Below are 20078 nucleotides of genomic sequence, written 5' to 3'. Positions count from 1 at the left end.
GGCACCTCATTCTCACTCATGACGACAGCAACAACTTCACAAGAGTTCGGCAATTTGAGAGTAACAGACTCTTCTTGATTTGCATTTGCATTTTGCGTTTACTTCGCATTCGGTTCAACGACATTAGCTTTTGAACGCGTTATAATAATATTTTATGCATTCTCCGAACTATTTCGCGATTTAATGTTTTTTGTTTGTTTCTTTTTTTCACAACTATCACCATTTATGGACTTTAAGAAGCTACCAAGAGCAGTTAGGCTTTTTTGAGTCTCAGCAATCTTGGACTGCAATTTAGAATGCAGACCAACAACACAATTGTCATATCTATAAGCAATATCCTTATTATCAAATCAATCCCTTTGAAATAACATATTTATAACAGAGCACGCGCAATGGTCTGGCAGCACTATGCGGGAGGTAATGCAGTGAATCAAGCTATTGGTCGCTAGATGTAGCAAAAGTACAGTCAGCTGTTATCGGCGACGTGTCAAAATCTTGTTTTCTTTTTGGAGCCACATACCGGATGCGAGTTTTGCGAAAAAATTTAACTTTTATTAACAAAAATCCATCTTTGGTGTAATGGATGCCGCGAATTTGTTAAATTTGGATGTGGACACTCTCTTCGAGCAGCACAATGTACCCGAAATCGATGTTGTGCATAAGAAAATTCAGTCTGTTGTAGAGAATAAAAGGGAAGAACTGCGGTTGATGGTTGGGTAAGAAAATTGCTTGATTTAAGCGATAAATAGATTAATAATGAATAAATAAAATATATTTGTGCATAAAGCGAAAGGTATCGTGACTTATTGCAAGCTGCTGATACAATTGGAGCTATGAAAGATTCATCAGCGAAACTCATTGTGCAAGTCGAGTCCATTAGTACGAATTGTCGAAAACTTAACGAACAACAATTGCTTGGCTTTAAAACTACGGCACCCGATGATTTGCTGAAAAATCGAAATGCTCATAAACAATTAAATAATTATTTCAGTACTATGGTACAGATTAAGCTGCTGACGGCGTTGCCTGAGCTAATTTGGACACAAATCGATGATGGACGCTTTTATACTGCGAGTGAATTGTTCATATTCAGTAGGCACATAAGTACAGGATTGCAATTAGATTCAAATAATTCGCTGATGCAGCATCTGCCTGTTGCTAAAAAGCAATGGGAAACGTTGAAGCCTTTCAATACTACCATCAAGCAACATGTTTTACTTGCAATGGAACTTGAAGATCTGAGTGTGGATGTGGCGCTGGATTGCTTGCTCAGCTTGCTGTTGCTAGAAAAGAATAACATAAACAGCATATTTAAAACTTTTCTCAACTTACGCTGCAATACTTTTCTTAGCTGTCTCAATGAAGACAAATCATTTGCGAATGGTGAGCGAAGGCGCGTTAAAGATCGGATATTAGCTAGTTTAAGGATTTTAAATAGCACAATTGATCTTATGATAAAATGTTTCATGGGTATGTATACTGAAATAACTTGGTAATAATTAGTTTATAAATTTTTTTTTTACAGAAAATGGTTTGCTTTATCAAAAATTGTCTGAAATCAACAATCCAATTGCCCCACCTACAATAACATTAATGCATCGAATTGATGCACAATTTTCTTACCTGCTGCCGGAAATTATTTCAAATTTTCGACCCAAAATCGACACTCAACCAATAAATGAGACGCAGTTACGTGCTATGATAGAGCAGTGGCTCGCTGATACCTTGCGCATTGCTGACATCGAATTAAAAAAACTGTTTGACTTCGTTTCGTCAATGAGTACCATTAAAGAATTAAAAACTGAAGCAAATACATACAGAAAACATTTGAATTTCGATAAAATAATTACAATACTTCAACTGTCACAAACACTGGACTTCTATGAACTAAAATACGTGCCACTTATTAATCAGCGCATCCATAACATAATTCATGACAGTTGGGCAAAAGCAATACAAACGACATTTGAAGCATTGGAAAGCGCAATGTCTGATGCAGCTGCAAATCCGTTGAATATATGGCTTGAGCAGGCAACGGATCTACCCGTAAGTTTAGCAGTTGCCTTAAGTGAAGATTCCAAAGTTAAGAAACTGTTAATGAAAACGAGAGGATATGATGCTAAAATAATTGCTTTGTGCGCTGAATTCGATAGTCAATTGGAAGGTATAGTTTCTGAAATGAATGTGCTGCTCGAGGAGCAAGCAACGCGTGCCGAAGATAAGATAGCCTTAATAATATTTTTACGTGAGACTGCTGAAGCACAGTTGACACACTTTTTGAGTCGAGCCAAGAGTTTACATCTCGAACCCACACAACGTCCTGAACTGCTATTTGTGGCACGCTGTTGTGTAGCGCTGGTCGAACTGTCTCCAAACTTGAAAGTCTGCTTTTGCCAACGCAGTGGTTGGCGACAGTGGGTAGGAAATGTAGCTGCAAATAGTGTTGCGCACTGGAATCGCGTATGTATGCTACTGGAGGAAGAGGCCTTTCATTTTTGGGAGAAAATCGTAAGGGGCATACTAGAAGAGTACAGATGTGAAAAAATGTTGCCAAACGCCATTACGCATAAAAATATTCTCGAAGAGTTCGCAGTAAGTATCGAATTGGAGATAAAAACATTTTATTAGTTACATAAATACTTTTCTTATAGAACTGGGAAACTGTTAAGCTTGAGCAAAAGGATGAGGAGGAGGCCACCATACATTCCACTTTGCGAATTCCTAACCAACCACGCATATCTCTGCAAACTTATTTGTTCACTTTAATAGGAGTGCTAAACACAATTGTGCCACAAACATTGCCTTCAAAAGTTCTGCATTACTTCAACCTGGAATTGCTTACACAGATATTGCAGCACTATCAACATTTAACTAATGATAAGCAGTCGATTAATCAAAATATCGCCTTACAATTATATTTTGATTTGAAATTTTTACAATGTATATTTGGGATTGCACGTGAAGAACGCGTCCTAAACGAACAATTCGCTTCTTTGCAAAACTCTTTAAAGGAAATAATTGATCCGTTCGATTTTGAGTTATTTGCTGAACATATGACGACCAATGTGAAACGATGTGTTAAACGATTTAACTGTGAATTTGGGGTATTGACACCACCTTTGTCTGCGCATATGACAACAGTTACTCCAGTGATGTCAGTACATGAGAAAGATCCGAATGTGTTGAGTTTAAGTTCGAGTGGTTCAACATCGCTGTGGTTTCCGTTGCTGCCAATTATATCTACTGCCTCTACAAGCAATGCAGAACGCAAATCTAATACTGTTCAAGATATTGAGAAGGTAAATTATTCTGTATTATATATTTCGTATAAGTAGAGCTAGAGTTTACAAAAAAGGAGGACTCTACGATGTCTTTGAATTTCCGTTATTAAAGAAGATCGGAAGCAATTCAGTATCTGATTTGTTTATACCTGAATTAGCTTTAGATGAACAGGATAATTTTTCGTTTTGGTGAGACGAAATTGTGCTCCAAATATTTTATATTTGACTCTTACTTATTTTCTTTGATGGCGATCAATATTAGTTGTGGATTTGCACAGTTACTTTATACAGTTAATTTTTACTTATTTATGTATATCTATCATCATCGCATAAGATATTCGTCTTACCAGACTAAATATCTAAATGCCACGTATATACTTTCAATTCGTTTTTTCGAAGATTGTCTTGTTTTAAAAAATAAAATCTTCGTGGGTTTTCCTATATACCAGAATTTCTATACTTTAAATTTTCTTCAAGAATATTTTCTTTGACTTGTAGCCAAACACCCGTAAGCTAAAACTTTGGGACTGTTAAGTATATTGTTGCGTTAAAGCGAGATTTGTTACGTATGCTGTTAACTTATCCTTAAAATTTTGTGAAAGCTAGCTACTGGCCGAAATGTAAAGCAAATGTTAAGCATAAAACATTGCATTATTGACTCTACTATTTCCTATAGCATTCCTCGATTTCATAAACTAATCCATGATCAAATATGCTAAAAAAAAATATGGCGTTTAACTTTTCCAAACAATAAGATTGCAGCTAATATTGTAGAAAATGACCATGTCAAGTCATGTAGCCCTGTGTGGTCCTATGAATCACCATCCAAACTCCACGTAGCTGCTTAAAATAAGCCAGTTTAAGCAAACCCTCCGATAGTATTTCTGTATCCACATTAGACTGAGTCGATTTATTAACCGATATCGCGCCATCGATTTTTCGATAGGGTTTGGGTTCAGTAAAAAAAAGTTCCACTACACATAACCAAAAAAATAATTTTCGAGCCTGTGAAATTTCATCGATTTTTTATGCATTTTTTTCATTTTCAAGGCTCCAAATCATTTTTTATGTATTTTTTTCCCTGTCAATTGGCAAATGCAGTTTTTTGAAAAAAAAAAAAATTTTTTCTTTTATGGAGATTTAGAAGAATTTTAGTCAAAAAATCGACTTTTTTTTCGCAGGCTCCAAAATTATTTTCGAGAAATCGCGATGTCGGTTAACTTTCGTCCATACAAATCGACCCAACCCAATCCACATATCTTTAAAATCTACATACTTCCTGGCACCTGTAGAATAGATTTTGCGCCAACTTCAATGCGTTACTCAAGGCTGAAAATCATATAAATCTTGGCCACTTTAACGCACACCATGACTTGTGGCCCCAGCTGGTTAGGGGGTCAGAATATACCGGCGGTAGGTATGCCTGTCGTAAGAGGCGACTAAAACACCATATTCAAGGGGCTGTGTAGCGCAACCTTTCAGGTTGCCAGCGCAATATATAGCTTCTCCAAACCCAATTGTCAACCTCACCTATCCGCGGCGAATCCTGTTTCACTAACAGACGAGGCTCTGGCGACCCCAAGCTCCTCATGGAACTTGGAGTGGGGAGGGAGGGGATGGCCTGAAGGTTTAATGTGGCCACATAAATCGTTCCAGAGATGGTCGGGCTAGCACCTTAATGGTGCTGTGGTACCGGAGCGTACCGGATCTGTATCCGGCAAAGGACCATCACATCGATAACACTCCCCAAAGCCTTCGGGAGCAACCTTATCGCTACAACAACAGCAACAACAAAAACTTGTGGCCTTCCAATTTTGATAATGGTAGAGTACGGGGCCTTGCTAAATGCGGTAACTTGTAGACGAAAACAAATGAGCCGAATGGAAAGAGCATCTCGAAAACTGCAACATATCTTCTGGTGTTAAAAACTTGTTGTTGTTGTATCGAACCCGGCAAACAATGGCAGTTACTTTTGGCGACAAGCTTCTGCTCCCTCGAATAAATGGGCGAACGCTTTTTGCCGGCAATTTATAATTCATCCTTCGGTTGATAACCCAAATGATCACCATCAGAGCACGAGCTCAGAACGCTTCCCAGGGCCGTCGGTATCGGAGCGACTCGGGATTTTTCCCGACCAAGGACTGCCATTTCAGTGTAACCCCATTTAATTTGTTGCGTCCCTCCCACAAATTGTCATCCTCCCACCAGATCCTTGCAGCGGGACTGCTCCATATTCTCTTGCTCCGGGAAGGTATCGAACCCATCCCGGGTCCGTCTCCTGACCCCGGTCCTGAGAAATGGTTTTGCTGCATCTGCCGGAAAAGAATCTTTTTAGGACGGTCATACTCTTGTCAGTGTGTCTCGTGTAAGGGATGGTTGCATCGGACAGGTTGTTCTGGGCTAGACCCCAAAACCAGACGTCCACGTAACTTCTATAAATCTTTTGTGGCACCTTGCTGTTCACGTCCTAGGACGTCCCGTAGTCTGCGCCTTAGCGGGCGAAGCAAATCCAGAAATCATCAACATCTACATCCCCCCTGCCACCTGTTGCCCCGTTGGATACCGCCCTAATATCAGAGCCTTACTCACTGGAAACAATCGCATTATTTTAGGCGACTTCAATGCCCATCATGATCTATGGCATTCAAATTTGCGGGCGGACAGTAGGGGCGAGATGTTGGCGGATCAAATAGAAGAAACGACGTTCTGCACTATAAACGGAGACGCCCCCACACGTATGGTAGGAAGCTGTCACAGTTCGCCGGATATTTCAATCGTGAGCGCAGAACTTGCAAACGGCGTCAACTGGCAGCCGATGGTAACATTGGCATCCGACCACCTGCCTATACTTATTTCGCTCGAGCGTCCCGCCGACTTCATCGTCGCAGAAAAACGCACTGGCAGAGGCCGCAAGTTTAGCGAGAGAACGTGACCTTATAGGACAGCTCGATCCCGGCGACCCCCAAATAAGGGATATAAACCAACGCATCAGATTGCTTGTGGATGAACACAAGCGGGCGAAATGGGAGGAGCACCTTAGCGGTTGTAACCTCTCTGCCGGTGTAAGTAAACTTTGGTGCACTGTAAAGTCCCTATCGAATCAGTCTAAACACAATGGCAAAATTCCATCGCCTTTGGCGACAAAGTGCTGTCGGATGCGAAAAAATGCGCGAGCGCTTTCTGCCGACAATATATAATGCATTCTACGGTCGACAAAGTTAGACGGAGGGCCAACAGACACGCACATAAACATAAGTTCAGCGCGTCACCAATCACCATCACCGCTAAAGAGGTTGAGGACGCCATTGGTCGCGCTAAACCATCCAAAGCAGTGGGCCCAGACGGCATAGCCATGCCGATGCTTAAAAGCCTAGGGAAAAAGGGTTTCAAATATTTAGCACATGTCTTCAACCTGTCTCTTTGCACCTTTGTCATACCCGAAAAATGGAAAATGGCCAAGGTGGTCCCGCTACTAAAGCCTGGGAAACCAGCTAACATAGGAGAGTCATATCGCCCGATATCTCTCTTATCGCCAGTAGCCAAGGGGCTTGAAGCCATTTTGCTCCCCCACTTCAAAGCAAATTTGCAGCTGGCCTGTCATCAGCATGGCTTTAGAAAACTCCATAGCACCACCACCGCGCTAAATGCCATTAGCACCCAAATAAATTGTGGTTTAAATCAGAAGCCCCACTATAGAACAGTACGCGTAGCGCTAGATCTATCAAAAGCTTTTGATACGGTCAACCATGGCACGTTACTGCAAGACTTGGAAGGGTCTACCCTTCCCCCATGTCTTAAAAGGTGGACCGCAAATTATCTGGATGGTCGGCAGGCATCGCTGCAATTCAGAAACGAAATATCAAAGCCAAGAAGAATTAAACAAGGGGTGCCTCAGGGTGGTGTCCTATCCCCACTTTTGTTTAATTTTTACATATCAAAACAACCTTCGCCACCAGAAGGAGTTACTATAGTTTCTTACGCCGATGACTGCACAATAATGGCCACAGGCCCGGGCCCAAAGATCGATGAGCTTTGCAACCGAATAAGCGGCTACCTCCCTGATCTCTCCAGTTTTTTCGCCTCGCGAAACCTGGCATTATCACCTACTAAATCATCCGCGACCCTATTTACAACTTGGACGTCCCAAATGTCAACCATTTGGAACATCCACGTCGATGGCGCTACGCTATCGACTGTCCTACACCCCAAAATCTTGGGTGTGACGTTTGATCAGGATCTCCATTTTGGTGAGCACGCAGCCGCAATTGTTCCGAAAATCCAGAGCCGTAATAAAATCCTCAAATACCTTGCTGGCAGTACTTGGGGAAAAGACAAAGAAACGCTTGGGCGCTTCCCAAGGCAGTTGGTTCTATGTACCGGAGCGACTCGGGATTTTTCCCGACCAAGGACTGTCATTTCAGTGTAACCCCATTTAATTTGTTTCGTCCCTCCCACAAATTGTCATCCTCCCAGCAGCTCCTTGCAGCAGGACTGCTCCATATTCTCTTGCTCCGGGAAGGTATCGAATCCAATCCGGGTCCGTCTCCTGACCCCGGTCCTGAGAAATGGTTTTGCTGCATCTGCCGGAAAATAATCTTTTTAGGACGGTCATACTCTGTTCAGTGTGTCTCGTGTAAGGGATGGTTGCATCGGACAGGTTGTTCTGGGCTTGATCCCAAAACCCGACGTCCACGTAACTTTTATAAATCTTTTGTGGATCCTTGCTGTTCACGCCCAAGGGCTCCCCGTAGTCTACGTCTACGCCCCCCCCCCCCCCCCCCCCACGGGGGGCAGCAGCGGGTACTTGTTGTGGCAGACGTCCCAAATGTCGACCATTTTGAACATCCACGTCGCTGGCTCTACGCTACCGACTGTCCTACACCCCAAAATCTTGGGTGTGACGTTTGATCAGGATCTACATTTTGGTGAGCACGCAGCCGCAATTGTTCCGAGAATTCAGAGCCGTAACAAAATCCTCAAATCCCTTGCTGGCAGTACCTGGGGAAAAGATAAAGAAACGCTCATGACTACATACAAAGCAATTAGCCAGCCGATTACGTGCTACGCGTCACCCATATGGTCGCCAAGCCTAAAAATTACCCACTGGAAGAAGCTACAGGCCTGCCAAAATACTGCTCTCAGAATTGCCACGGGCTGTCTTCTTATGTCCCCAGAACACCATCTACATAATGAGGCGAGAATACTCCCCATCAGGGAAAGAAACGAGATGCTGACCAAACAGTTCCTGTTGAATACCCAGAAACCTGGGCATCCCAACAGACATCTGATTGACGAGCCAGCACCGCCTAGGGGCTTAAGGAGTCATCTCCGTAAGCATTTTGAGGAAATACGGCATCTGAGAACACAGCCGTATGAAGCGAAAAAACACAAGCAGGTCCTTGGTGAACTCCACAAACAGGCGTCGGACCTTTATGCCGGGAATTGCCCGGTGAACCCAGTACTCAAAGTAAAGTATCCAAAACTTGCGGAAGAGGAACGCATACTCCCCAGGGAAACGCGTGTCACTCTGGCTCAACTTCGTTCTGGATACTGTAACAGGTTAAACTCTTACCTATCCAGAATCAACCCCGACATACAAAATGTATGCCCCGCTTGCAATGTGTCCCCACATGACACCAACCATCTCTTTAATTGTAATGTGGAACCAACGCCTCTAACACCCCTTTCCCTATGGTCCACCCCTGTTGAAACAGCAAGTTTCCTTGGACTCCCGTTAGAGGATATTGATGACAGTTTGTGATCGGTCGCGTCTGTTAGGTGGGGCGAAGCACTGCTACAACAACAACAAAGAAACGCTCATTACCACATACAAAGCAATTGGCCAGCCGTTTGCGTGCTACGCGTCCCCTATATGGTCGCCAAGCCTAAAAACTACCCACTGGAAGAAGCTACAGGCCTGCCAAAATACTGCGCTCAGAACCGCCACGGGCTGTCTTCTTATGTCCCCAGAACACCATCTACATAATGAGGCGAGAATACTCCCAATCAGGGAGAGAAATGAGATGCCAACCAAACAGTTCCTGTTGAATACCCAGAAACCTGGGCATCCCAACAGACATCTTATTGATGAGCCAGCACCGCCTAGGGACTTAAGGAGTCATCTCCGTAAGCATTTTGAGGAAATACGGCACCTGAGAACTCAGCCGTATGAAGCAAAAAAACACAAGCAGGTCCTTGGTGAACTCCACAAACAGGCGTCGGACCTTTATGCCGGGAGATGCTCGGTGAATCCAGTACTCGGGGATCAGTACCCAAAACTTGCGGAAGAGGAACGCATACTCCCCAGGGAAATGCGAGTCACTCTGGCTCAGCTTCGTTCTGAATACTGTAACAGGTTAAACTCTTACATATCCAGAATCAACCCCGACATACAAAATGTAGTTTGCGCTTGCAATGTGTCCCCAGATGACACCAACCATCTCTTTAATTATAATGTGGAACCAACGCCTCTAACACCCCTTTCTTTATGATCCACCCCTGTCGAAACAGCAAGATTCCTTGGACTCCCGTTAGAGGATATTGATGATCGGTCGCGGCTATTAGGTGGGGCGAAACATTGCTACAACAACAACAACAACGAGCACAGAACGTGCTCGATCGTTTCCTCCTCTAACCCGTGCGGGACGCCAGAAGGCAGTGTCCAGTCAGAATACCCGTCATGAGCCTTTAGTCCTCTCTTTTTAATGATAGAAGCAACTTTGTTAGTCTAAGGTTGTAAGGCCTACACATATTCTTCGACACTTTACAGCCCCGCGCTTGAACCCACGCCTTTCCCGCTTGGTCGATCATGTGCACCTCTCGCCTTCGCTTAATCTCGTGAGAGAGAAAGGTATCTAAAACATGTTTCAAAGCTTCACTGCCCATCTTTGTCAGTTCTGAAGTGGTACCGCATCCATAGCCTGCATAATCAGCTAATCAGGAAAAGTCGTATGGACCGACATATCTCTCTACCATCGCGCTTACTATCATAAATACCCAGATAAACAATAGACTTAATCGAAGACCACACCAGTTCACAGTACTACCTGCGCTCGCCCTGCCAAAAGCTTTTGACACGGTTAACCATTGCAATCTAATCCATGACAGAGAAGTCATGCATTCCCTTTTGTTTAAAGAAAGGGAGCGCCAACTATGTGAGTTGCAGAAAAGCGTATGTACTATTTTGAAACTAAATCAAGGAGAACTCAACTGCTTAATTTCGACAAACCCAAACAATCTTCCCCACGAGAGTGACTCCCCTTCAATTCGTATGCAGATATCACTTGACTTGATACTTTCATTAGCAAAATGTTTGTCTATATTGTTCACGAGATCAAACTCGCAGATGAAAAACCAATTGCACATGTCGAAGACCCGAAAATACGTCGTGTGACGTTGGATCATTGTCAACACTCGTTCATCCCCAATTGCCTACAAAGTATAGAGTCGCAATAAGATGCTCAAGTCACTTCCCTGCAACACTTGTAGATAAGACAAAGGAACACCGTTGACTACATATAAAGCGATTGGTCGGCGATCGGGAGCTATTTGTTGCTAGAATGGGTTTCCAATCTACACATCAAAGACCGAAGAAAGTTACCGGGCTGCAAAAACGCCGCACTCAGACTAGCCAGAGGTTGCCTCCTAATTGTTATAAATTGAGTACCATCCAAAATTCGAATATGGAAACAAAACATCAAACAGCAACTTAGTCCACCCTTTTGAAACTTCTGTTTTCTTTGGAATTCTGTAAGAGAATTTTGATATCTTAAGTGATCGAGGCTACTGAGTGTGGTAAACCATTGTTATAAGCACAACAAGTCTAGCAAGACAGCCATGGCAATTTCTTCGTACTCTAGGTGACCTTCCATTTGTCAATGTTCTATGTAAATCCGGCTTTATTACATACTGATTTTGCTATTCACTACCTTTCAACTCCCCAGAGGTAAAACTAAATTTAGTTTGAATGGGAGGAAAGCGGTTTTACAGCTAATACCGTTAAAAATCAAAACTTTAAATTAAAAATTGTTACTGTTTTCGCTTCGCTAATATAATGAATTCAAGTATTATCAGGCACATAAAACAACTACAAAAAATTACTTTTACCGTATAACTTGATAGACAAGCTGATTTGAATTTAATAGCATGGTTATGTTTGGTCCAAATGTCGCTTAAAGTAATACGCTTGTTGTGCCGAGTTTGATTACCCTTTGTTTAGCATAAAAGCTATTATCTTCGAAAATGGTAGATGTACGCTCTTGGGAAACAATTTAATTGAATAATATCTCTAAAAAAAAGCTACCTTTTTTATGAGCTACATAATCTGAGTGCCATATTTATAAAATGACTAGCAGACCCGGCAGACGTTGTTCTGCCCTAAATTTGGTCTATCTGCATACATTTTAATAAGCTTTTTCCGTCTAACTCTGCCCTCGCCCCTCTAAACTTTTTCCTAATCTTTGCATTCACTCCCTCCGTATTTTTGGCTTCATCTACCTCCATCTTCGTCTCATTCTATCTTTTTCTCAGTCTCAGTCTCCTTCTCTCTTATCTCTTCTCTCAAGTTTTTCTCATTCTTCTTCATATCTTATTGCCAGTCCTAGAGAGTGGTATGTATTTTGTTCCAGTCCCAGTCTCGCTCCGAGTCTCAGTCTCAGTCCCAGTCCTAGTCCTAATCCCAGTCCCAGCTCGTCTCTGGTATACTTCCCGGAAAAAAGCATCGTAAACACTAATATAGGCACATTTATATATTCAGGCAAATCGAATAGGACGTATGTAAATACATAGGTATGTGGGTAGTATTAATTCATGTCTTTATTTCGGCTTCGCATGTATATTTATCAGTTTTGCCAGGTTGATGGGACTAAATCGAATATCACAATGAAAATTACTTTAAAGCTCTCAGCAACAGCTTTCATTTGATATCCATATTATATGTACACACATTCCAGGGGTATACGGGTCCACGTTTTGGCCTATATTTCGAAACCCTAGTCACCAATAGGTATGAAAACTACCCTCCACTAAAGCACTCATCAACAGCTTTCATTTGTTATCCATATTCTATACACATTCCAGGGGTACCCGGGTCCACGTTTTGGCCTATATCTGGAGACCCTAGTCACCCAGGGGTATGAAAATTACCCTCTACTAAAGCAGTCATCAAAAGCTTTCATTTGTTATCCGTATTCTATACACATTCCAGGGGTACCCGGGTTCACGTTTTGGTCTATATCTCGAGACCCTGTGCGTCGATCCTGAATTTTCTTTGCTATAAACCTCACGGAGCCCGAGACCTTTCCAACGAATGCAAAACCGTGGAAATCCGTTCGTGCCTTCTGGAGTTATAGCGTCAGGAAGGAAAACCCGACTTATTTTTATATTATAGATAAAAAGAGGCATATAAAATTATTTGGTAAACAAACCGAAAACTCAAATGTACCGCAGTGTTATTTTAAATTAAAAAACTATAGATAACATTATCGTTTTTCAAACGAGTCTTCAACCATTTTCAAAAGTTCACTTAACCTTACGTAAGCCGGACTTAGTTTTTGCACTAACATATTTAAATATTTAATTTACACATATTTAACAAATTTTGGTTTTCTTTCTTATCGTTGGAATACTCACCTACTCCGCGCCTACAGGACACCACCACACGCAAAGCCACAGGGTCGACAACAACTTCGCCGGCTGCCGGAGGGAAAAGTAAAACTGAATCTAAATCTAAATCTGGTGCAGCTTCATTTTTTGGGGCGATGTCACAGGATTGGTTTCGGTAATAAGAACCATCTCAACCCGCAAAAAGTATTCATTCATATATTATTATTCACATACAGTTATTGATTTATATTTAGGTAGTATAATATTAGTCATTTGTTTTTATGTTAAATATGTTATAACAATAATTTATTACTTCGTCCACACTTCCCTGAAGAATTCACAAAATAAACAAGAAAACAATATTATAATACAAGTATATACATACATACAAGCACACTAACATACATATGTACAAGGAAATTAATTATTAAATAAAATAATCGTATGTAAAGCTGAAGTTGCTCTTCATGGTTTCATGTTTGTCTTTAGATTTTTGCAAACTTTAATGTATAGACATGCATATTAATATGTAAATACATACATATTGCATATTTTATTTGAATGCCTTGTATTCATAAAGTTAAAGTAGATAATTTCTTAGATATTTAATAACTGCTATAATAGCTATTTAAGTATAAAAATGAACGTATATACTTACATATATCAAATATTTATATTATTTAAATATACATTTATATGTATATATTTATGCCTAAGCCATTTTTAGAATACGTTTGTATGAGCTTCATTTGGTTTGGCTTCACCGCCACATTTCTGCTCTTGTGCCTTTTTTCCTCCTCCTTTATCGCCGCCGCCAGCCACACCAACTCCTGTGTTTTTGTTTCCGCCTTTGTCAGCAATCACAGCGCCATTTTTCCCTTTTTCTATAAAGCCCAAAACAAAAGAAAATGTATCAAATACGTCAGACAACGACAAACGGCTAATGTGGTTTGAGTCTACCCAATACATACTCAATAGTTTTTTTTTTTGGTAGTTTGAGGTCTAACTGACAGTTTAGGATATATTTTAAGAAACTAGGTGATTATGACCCGGAGATAGGATGGAATAGAAATCAGCAAGTGGTTGGGATCTACAATAACAGGTAATTTCTTTCAAATTTTTTGTTGTGGATTGCCATAAATGAGAACAGACCTCAATCAACAAACACTGCATTTAACTTTTACCGAAATTTGAAAAATTACGGTCCGTACACGGCAAAGAACTTATGTAGCATTAAAGGAGTCCACAAGTTGGTTAAAACTGTCCCGTGTTCTATCTTCCTCACTAAATTTAGAATTTATGTTGTTGCTATACAAAGTATTAAAATGCTCAATACCAATTTCATACAGAAATTTAATGGAATCACGTTTTTTTTTTTAAATAATTGAGTTTTCTTTTCACACAAGGTCATTAAGAAACACCTGTTAGCAGCCCCAAATATTGCTACACTTTTAAAAAAAAGCTAAAATGGATAGCAAGGGGTTGATAAGCGCAATACAAAGCTTTATAGCTTCAAAGCTTCCGCAACCCAATTGTCAACCTCACCTACGTAACAGGATTCCCTTACAAATATGAATCTATCACACATATTTAGCAGACGAGGCTCTGGCAACCCCAAGCTCCTCATGTAGGGCGGGATGGCATAGATTGTTTAATGTGGTCATAAAAATCGTTCCCGAGATGGTCGAGCTAGTACCTTAATGGTGCTTTGTTACCGGAACGTACCGGACCTATATCCGGCAAAAAGCTGGAGACATTGGTGCTTTATCGGTAACCGTATCTCTGACCTTATAACAGCTGATTCGACCAACCTTATGTGCTTCCCAAGGCAGTCGGTTCTATGTACCGGAGCGACTCGGGATTTTTCCCGACCAAGGACTGTCATCTCAGTGTGACCCCCTTTAATTTGTTTCGTCCCTCCCACAAATTGTCATCCTCCCAGCAGCTCCTTGCAGCAGGACTGCTACATATTCTCTTACTCCGGGAAGGTATCGAACCCAATCCGGGTCCGTCTCCTGACCCCGGTCCTGAGAATTGGTTTTGCTGCATTTGCCAAAAAAGAATCTTTTTAGGACGGTCATACTCTGTTCAGTGTGTCTCGTGCAAGGGATGGTTGCATCGGACAGGTTGTTCTGGGCTTGATCCCAAAACCCGACGTCCACATAACTTTTATAAATCTTTTGTGGCTTCTTGCTGCTCACGCCCAAGGGCGTCCCGTAGTCTACGCCTAAGCGCCCCCCACTACCTTCCAGCAGCCTCGCTGCTCAGCAAGCCCCAACAAGTACCCGCTGCTACTCGCGCCCCACGGCGCCAACAACTCAAACAGCTGATACCACTCATAACTACTACTTTCGTAGTAGAGCTGGTAGCAATGATGAGCATCAGCCCCTGCCCCCGGGGAGCACTGACCAGGTGTATAAGTAACTTAAAGTCAAGATATCACAAATAAAGCAAAAATTTGACATTTACACTTTTACGAAATTCATAAAAAATTGCTCCTTGCTTTAGAACTGCTGAACTATGAATGAAACTGCTCATTTTGAAGAGAAAGGTATTCTTCTGCAGGGTAAGGCTGATAAAAAGCAATGGGTGAACATTACCCCTCCTATCGCGAGTGACCATCGCAGTAGATTGTAGACCGCTGAGCTATAATCGATTATTTTCACCATGGACAAAAGTATGTTATATACATCGAAAAGTGAACAAAGATTTGCACAGCAACAAAATTAAATGAAAAAGATTGGATCGAAAAATAGTCGACTTTATTCCGATCGACACTCGAAATAGGGGGATATTTTGAGAAAGGAATACGCCTACCGATTTTTGTATGTACTTACAATTAAAATTATTATTTCGCTTACATAACACAAATTTTGCTTACATTTCCCCCACCGCCGCCTCCACCACCCTCACTCTTATTTTTGCCAATTTCACCCTTTTTGTATTATTTTAAAAAGGATTTTTGGAATAGCCTTTTTATATTTATCAATGGTTTTCAAACCTACAACAATTTGTTTTAATGCTTCTGGTCCGAAAGTGAAACTAAAGTGAAAACACAAATTCTAAAGAATTTCATAAATATTTTCAAGAGCAAAAGCACCAAGTGCTAAGAGATTAGAAAATTTTTAAAATAATGCAACATGAAATGCGGAACGAGATAAACAAAGGGTAACAAGTAAGGAAGGCTAAGTTCGGGTGTAACCGAACATTACATACTCAGCTGCCAAATTACAGCTTGCAAAACTTTTAAATTACCTTCTTTTTAAAGTGGGCGGTGCCACGCCCATTGTCCCAAATTTTACTATTTTTCTATTCTGCGTCATAAGGTCAACCCACCTACAAAGTTTCATCGCTTTATCCGTCTTTGGTAATGAATTATCGCACTTTTTCGGTTTTTCGAAATTTTCAATATCGAAAAAGTGGGCGTGGTTATATTCCGATTTCGTTCATTTTAAATAGCGATCTGAGATGAGTGCCCAGGAACTTAAATGCCAAATTTCATTAAGATATCTCCGCCTACCACAGCTTATGCCCTGGGTTCACCCCCCGGGCAAAGCAACATCAAAATTTTAGAAATAAGGTTTTTCAATTAGAAGACAATTTTTCTAAGCGGGCTTGCCCCTCGGTAGTGTTTGGCAAGCGCTCCGTGTGTATTTCCGCCATGAAAAGCTTTCAGTGAAAACTCATCTGCCTTGCAGATTCCCTTCGCAGTCGGCATAAAACGTGTAGGTCCCGTCCGGCCAATTTGTAGGGAAAATCAAGAGGAGCACGACGCAAATTGGAAGAGAAGCTCGGCCTTAGATCTCTTCGGAGGTTATCGCGCCTTACATTTATTTATTTACCTCAAACTTTACTTAAGCTATCGTGCTTGCGGACAGACGGACGGACGGACGGACATGGTTAAATGAATTTGTTTTCGCCCAGATCATTTTGATATATAGAAGTCTATATCTATCTCGATTAGTTTATGCCGTTACGAGGTACCGTTATGCGAACAAAATTAATATACTCAGTGAGCTCTGCTCAGCTGGTGGTAGGTGGTGCGAGCGTCGTGTTGTAACTAATTTGTTTATTCTAGCCAACGCGTTGAAATAATGATGTAAATACATATGTAAGTGCTTGCACATAACTAATTTTGGCGGGACATCAAATAAAATGGGTATATTGCCTTGGACCATTCAAAATCATCATTCATCTATCTGAGAACCAGAGAACAATTCTTATTTTGAAGTGCTACTTTGGGTTGAGTAGGCAATTAAAAAGTAAAGTCCTTTCTCGACGAACAAAAAATCACACTCCACAAGCCGTTTATCACACCTGTCCTGATGTATGGCTCGGAAGCATGAACGGTTTCGAGAGATGAGATGGCTGTTGGAGTTTTGGAAAGAAAAACTCTGCGGAAGACGTATGGTCCTGTCCGTAATGCCGATGGCTTGTATGGAAGAAGCAGCTATGAAGATAGTGCAGCGTATAAAAGCTCAAAGGGGTATCTTTATCGCAACACGCATTTGTAAGCAGGGGAAAGGAGATACTGCTTCGTGTTGAAAGAGAATGTGAAGGAAGAATTGCTCTCCCTATATTTTCACTTGCCTACTAAGTCCAAATTAGCACTAATTGGCAAGGGTGATCCTCTCCTTACTATCTAGACTCAAATTGTTTTCACTGTTAGTGCGTGCTCCCAGATAGACGAAGAAAAAGATTTGACTGTCTTGCCCTTGGTCATAGCAGACACAGTTAAAGGAGGCGTTTGTTAAGCCCCAGAGTGTTCAAAAATCCCACAGAAGGTTTACACAGCAACAAGTTGTTCACCGAGTTACCTTTCGCCGGTTGCGTTGGAGATTCTGATGATTCGTCAACCGATTCATTGTTTACCGTCTTCACACTTCCACTTTTGTAACGGCAGCTGGGGCAGCGATTGTACACCCGCTTCGCTCCTTTCCACCAACCTGCCATTTAGCTAGCTACTGCTCCTCTTTCCATAATCATAACCAGTGACGTTCCCTGCCACGTAGTTCGTGGGTATGGGCGTGGCTCAAATAACACCGACAAAAACACTCTGTATTCCTCAGTGATACCAAAATCAGCGCGATGTCCAAAAGACTGCGTCGAAAAGAAGTTACAAAAAAACTACCCTAAAATTTGAAGCTAATCTTGAAAGGGTCTTACATTTTTTTTCATCGTTATAAACGCAGTCGCAATCGGTTCTCATCCGATTTTTTAAATTCATGTCAAATCCTCCTATGAAGACTTACAGATTGCATGTATGATTGGCCAAAACTCGGTTTGCTTAACCCAAATTATTTTCTTCTTTTATCTTAGTGTAAGTAATTTTTAACTTTTTATTTATTTGTAAGACATATGTATATATGCATATTTGATGTCCATTTATGCAAATTGAAAAAAAAATTCCGGAATGTGTTTCTTTAGTTCGAAATATCTATGAATTTCATTCTATGCAATTGCTAGTATTTTTGATTGGCAGCCAAAGTAAAATTGGAAAATAAATAACTTCCTGGGAACTTAATTTTCTACAGACTTTGCATTTGCACCTCCATATATGTGTGCGTGTATAAACATGTATGTGTGCGTGCGTGCATGCTTCTCTTTGTGCATTCCCATGGGCTGAGGTGACTATCAAAGCCACTGAAGTGTGTATTTACGTTCTGACTGCTTTTTAAAAGGAAAGCAAAAATCAATTTAGATTTTTTTGGAACAAATATGGAATCACATGCTTATTTTTATTTATTCGTAGTACCTAACATCCAAAGGTAATGAATATTTCTGTAACTACAAGTTTCCTTACAACATTTACACATCCATTTTAAACTTTTGGCATTAAGAGGCAAATATCCGTACCAATGGCCTTGATGCTCTTGTATATTTCTTCGACGTATTCATCTCTGCATTTTTTCCATTTCCATTTAACTGATAAGATTTTGATTCTCACTTTTTATGCAAAAATAGTCGCTTTCTTTCATATCGTACTTACATAAGCGAATCAGGGTTTTTATACATTAGGCTGGTACTTATACTTCAAATAAAATTTTTTTTCTAGTCTCACGCTTTCAAGCGGTGATACCAAGTACAAAAATATCACTTATTAATTTTGATGGCGGTTAGGGACGGTGGTTAAAGAACAGTTTTTATTATAAAAATACAAATAAATGCAAGGCGCGATATAGGGTGTGTTCGAGCCGCCAAACAATGAAGAAAATGTGTTGCAGGTAAAAATTTTTATGTTGCGTGTTGATGATCAACAGATTGTCAACATTTCATTCCACTAGCGCGTCCTTGCGACAGCTGCCCTAACTTCGCCGAAAACCGTGGTACCCTGTCATAAAAGGTAACAGTGCTGCATCAACTGCACCCCAAACACACCAATACCTCCTAGGAGTTTTGGGCCGAAAAAGATTTTGATGTTGCTTTTCCTGGCCCGGACCACGCTACAGCCAAACTTCAGCGTTCAAAATATTTGAGGTTAATATATTCAGGGTTATTAGCAGCTAACTTTCAAAAGACACAAAGGAATTCCATTCTTCGCAGCCTTCGAATTTTGCTAAAATTGATTATATTTTCAATTAACTAAATTAAATTTTCAATTCAAATTCTAAATTGGTGTGTTGATTTAACAGATTTGTACTTTGAAATTTTTTTTGTAATTGTTAATAATAAAAGACACTTATAAAGGGATGCTCACACTTTCGATTTGATAATGCCGTACATTTTTAAAATGTTATTATTATAAGATTACTGTGAGTAGCCAAGATGTTTTACTTTTTTGAACTAAACAATTTTTTACTTACCTTTTTTTAATGTTTTATTGACTGCTATAGTTTTATCGATGTATTAGATACAAACAAAAAAAAAAAAAAAAATAGTCTTATGAATTAAGTGGGGATTGCCCTAATTGCTTTTAAATCTTTGAATACATTTATTTGAAGCAACTTTTTAATTTAATTTATTTAATTATTTGAAAAAAATTTAAAGAACGTAACATCAGGACGCACAAGGTGACAGCTTTTCGATTATACCTTGTAAATCTCTTCAAAGGCTTTTGTCCTGGGAGTGGGATTTGAAGCCGCATTCGCATTGTCCATCCTGATGTCACGTTGTTTAAATTCTTCCCAAATTATTAAATAAAATAATTTTAATTTAAAATTAATATGTGATATTTTTACTGTTGATGCCGGGTGA

The 20078-nt window shown here is 40.6% G+C and overlaps 1 protein-coding gene across 1 annotated transcript; it reads left to right on the top strand.

Annotated features, from left to right (window-relative positions):
• Positions 1 to 476: 476 nt before the first annotated feature.
• Cog1 (conserved oligomeric Golgi complex subunit 1) lies at positions 477 to 13341 on the top strand. The gene is made up of 5 exons (XM_067777299.1): positions 477 to 716; positions 788 to 1470; positions 1526 to 2592; positions 2652 to 3299; positions 12929 to 13341. Exons 1-5 carry the CDS (start codon positions 580 to 582, stop codon positions 13061 to 13063), a joined length of 2670 nt encoding a protein of 889 aa, XP_067633400.1. The 5' UTR covers positions 477 to 579; the 3' UTR covers positions 13064 to 13341.
• The last annotated feature ends 6737 nt before the right edge of the window (positions 13342 to 20078 follow it).

The sequence above is a fragment of the Eurosta solidaginis genome, chromosome 1, assembly GCF_040869045.1.
Source record: "Eurosta solidaginis isolate ZX-2024a chromosome 1, ASM4086904v1, whole genome shotgun sequence".
Lineage (NCBI taxonomy): Eukaryota > Metazoa > Arthropoda > Insecta > Diptera > Tephritidae > Eurosta > Eurosta solidaginis.
The sequence above is the reverse complement of the archived record's forward strand: the minus strand, read 5'-3'. Positions and strand labels throughout refer to the sequence as shown.

Coding starts and splice junctions, on each gene's coding strand:
- Cog1 (XM_067777299.1), top strand. CDS start 580: ATGGATGCCGCGAATTTGTTAAATTTGGATGTGGACACTCTCTTCGAG. Junction 717..787: donor GAACTGCGGTTGATGGTTGG/GTAAGAAAATTG, acceptor TTGTGCATAAAG/CGAAAGGTATCGTGACTTAT. Junction 1,471..1,525: donor TATGATAAAATGTTTCATGG/GTATGTATACTG, acceptor TTTTTTTTACAG/AAAATGGTTTGCTTTATCAA.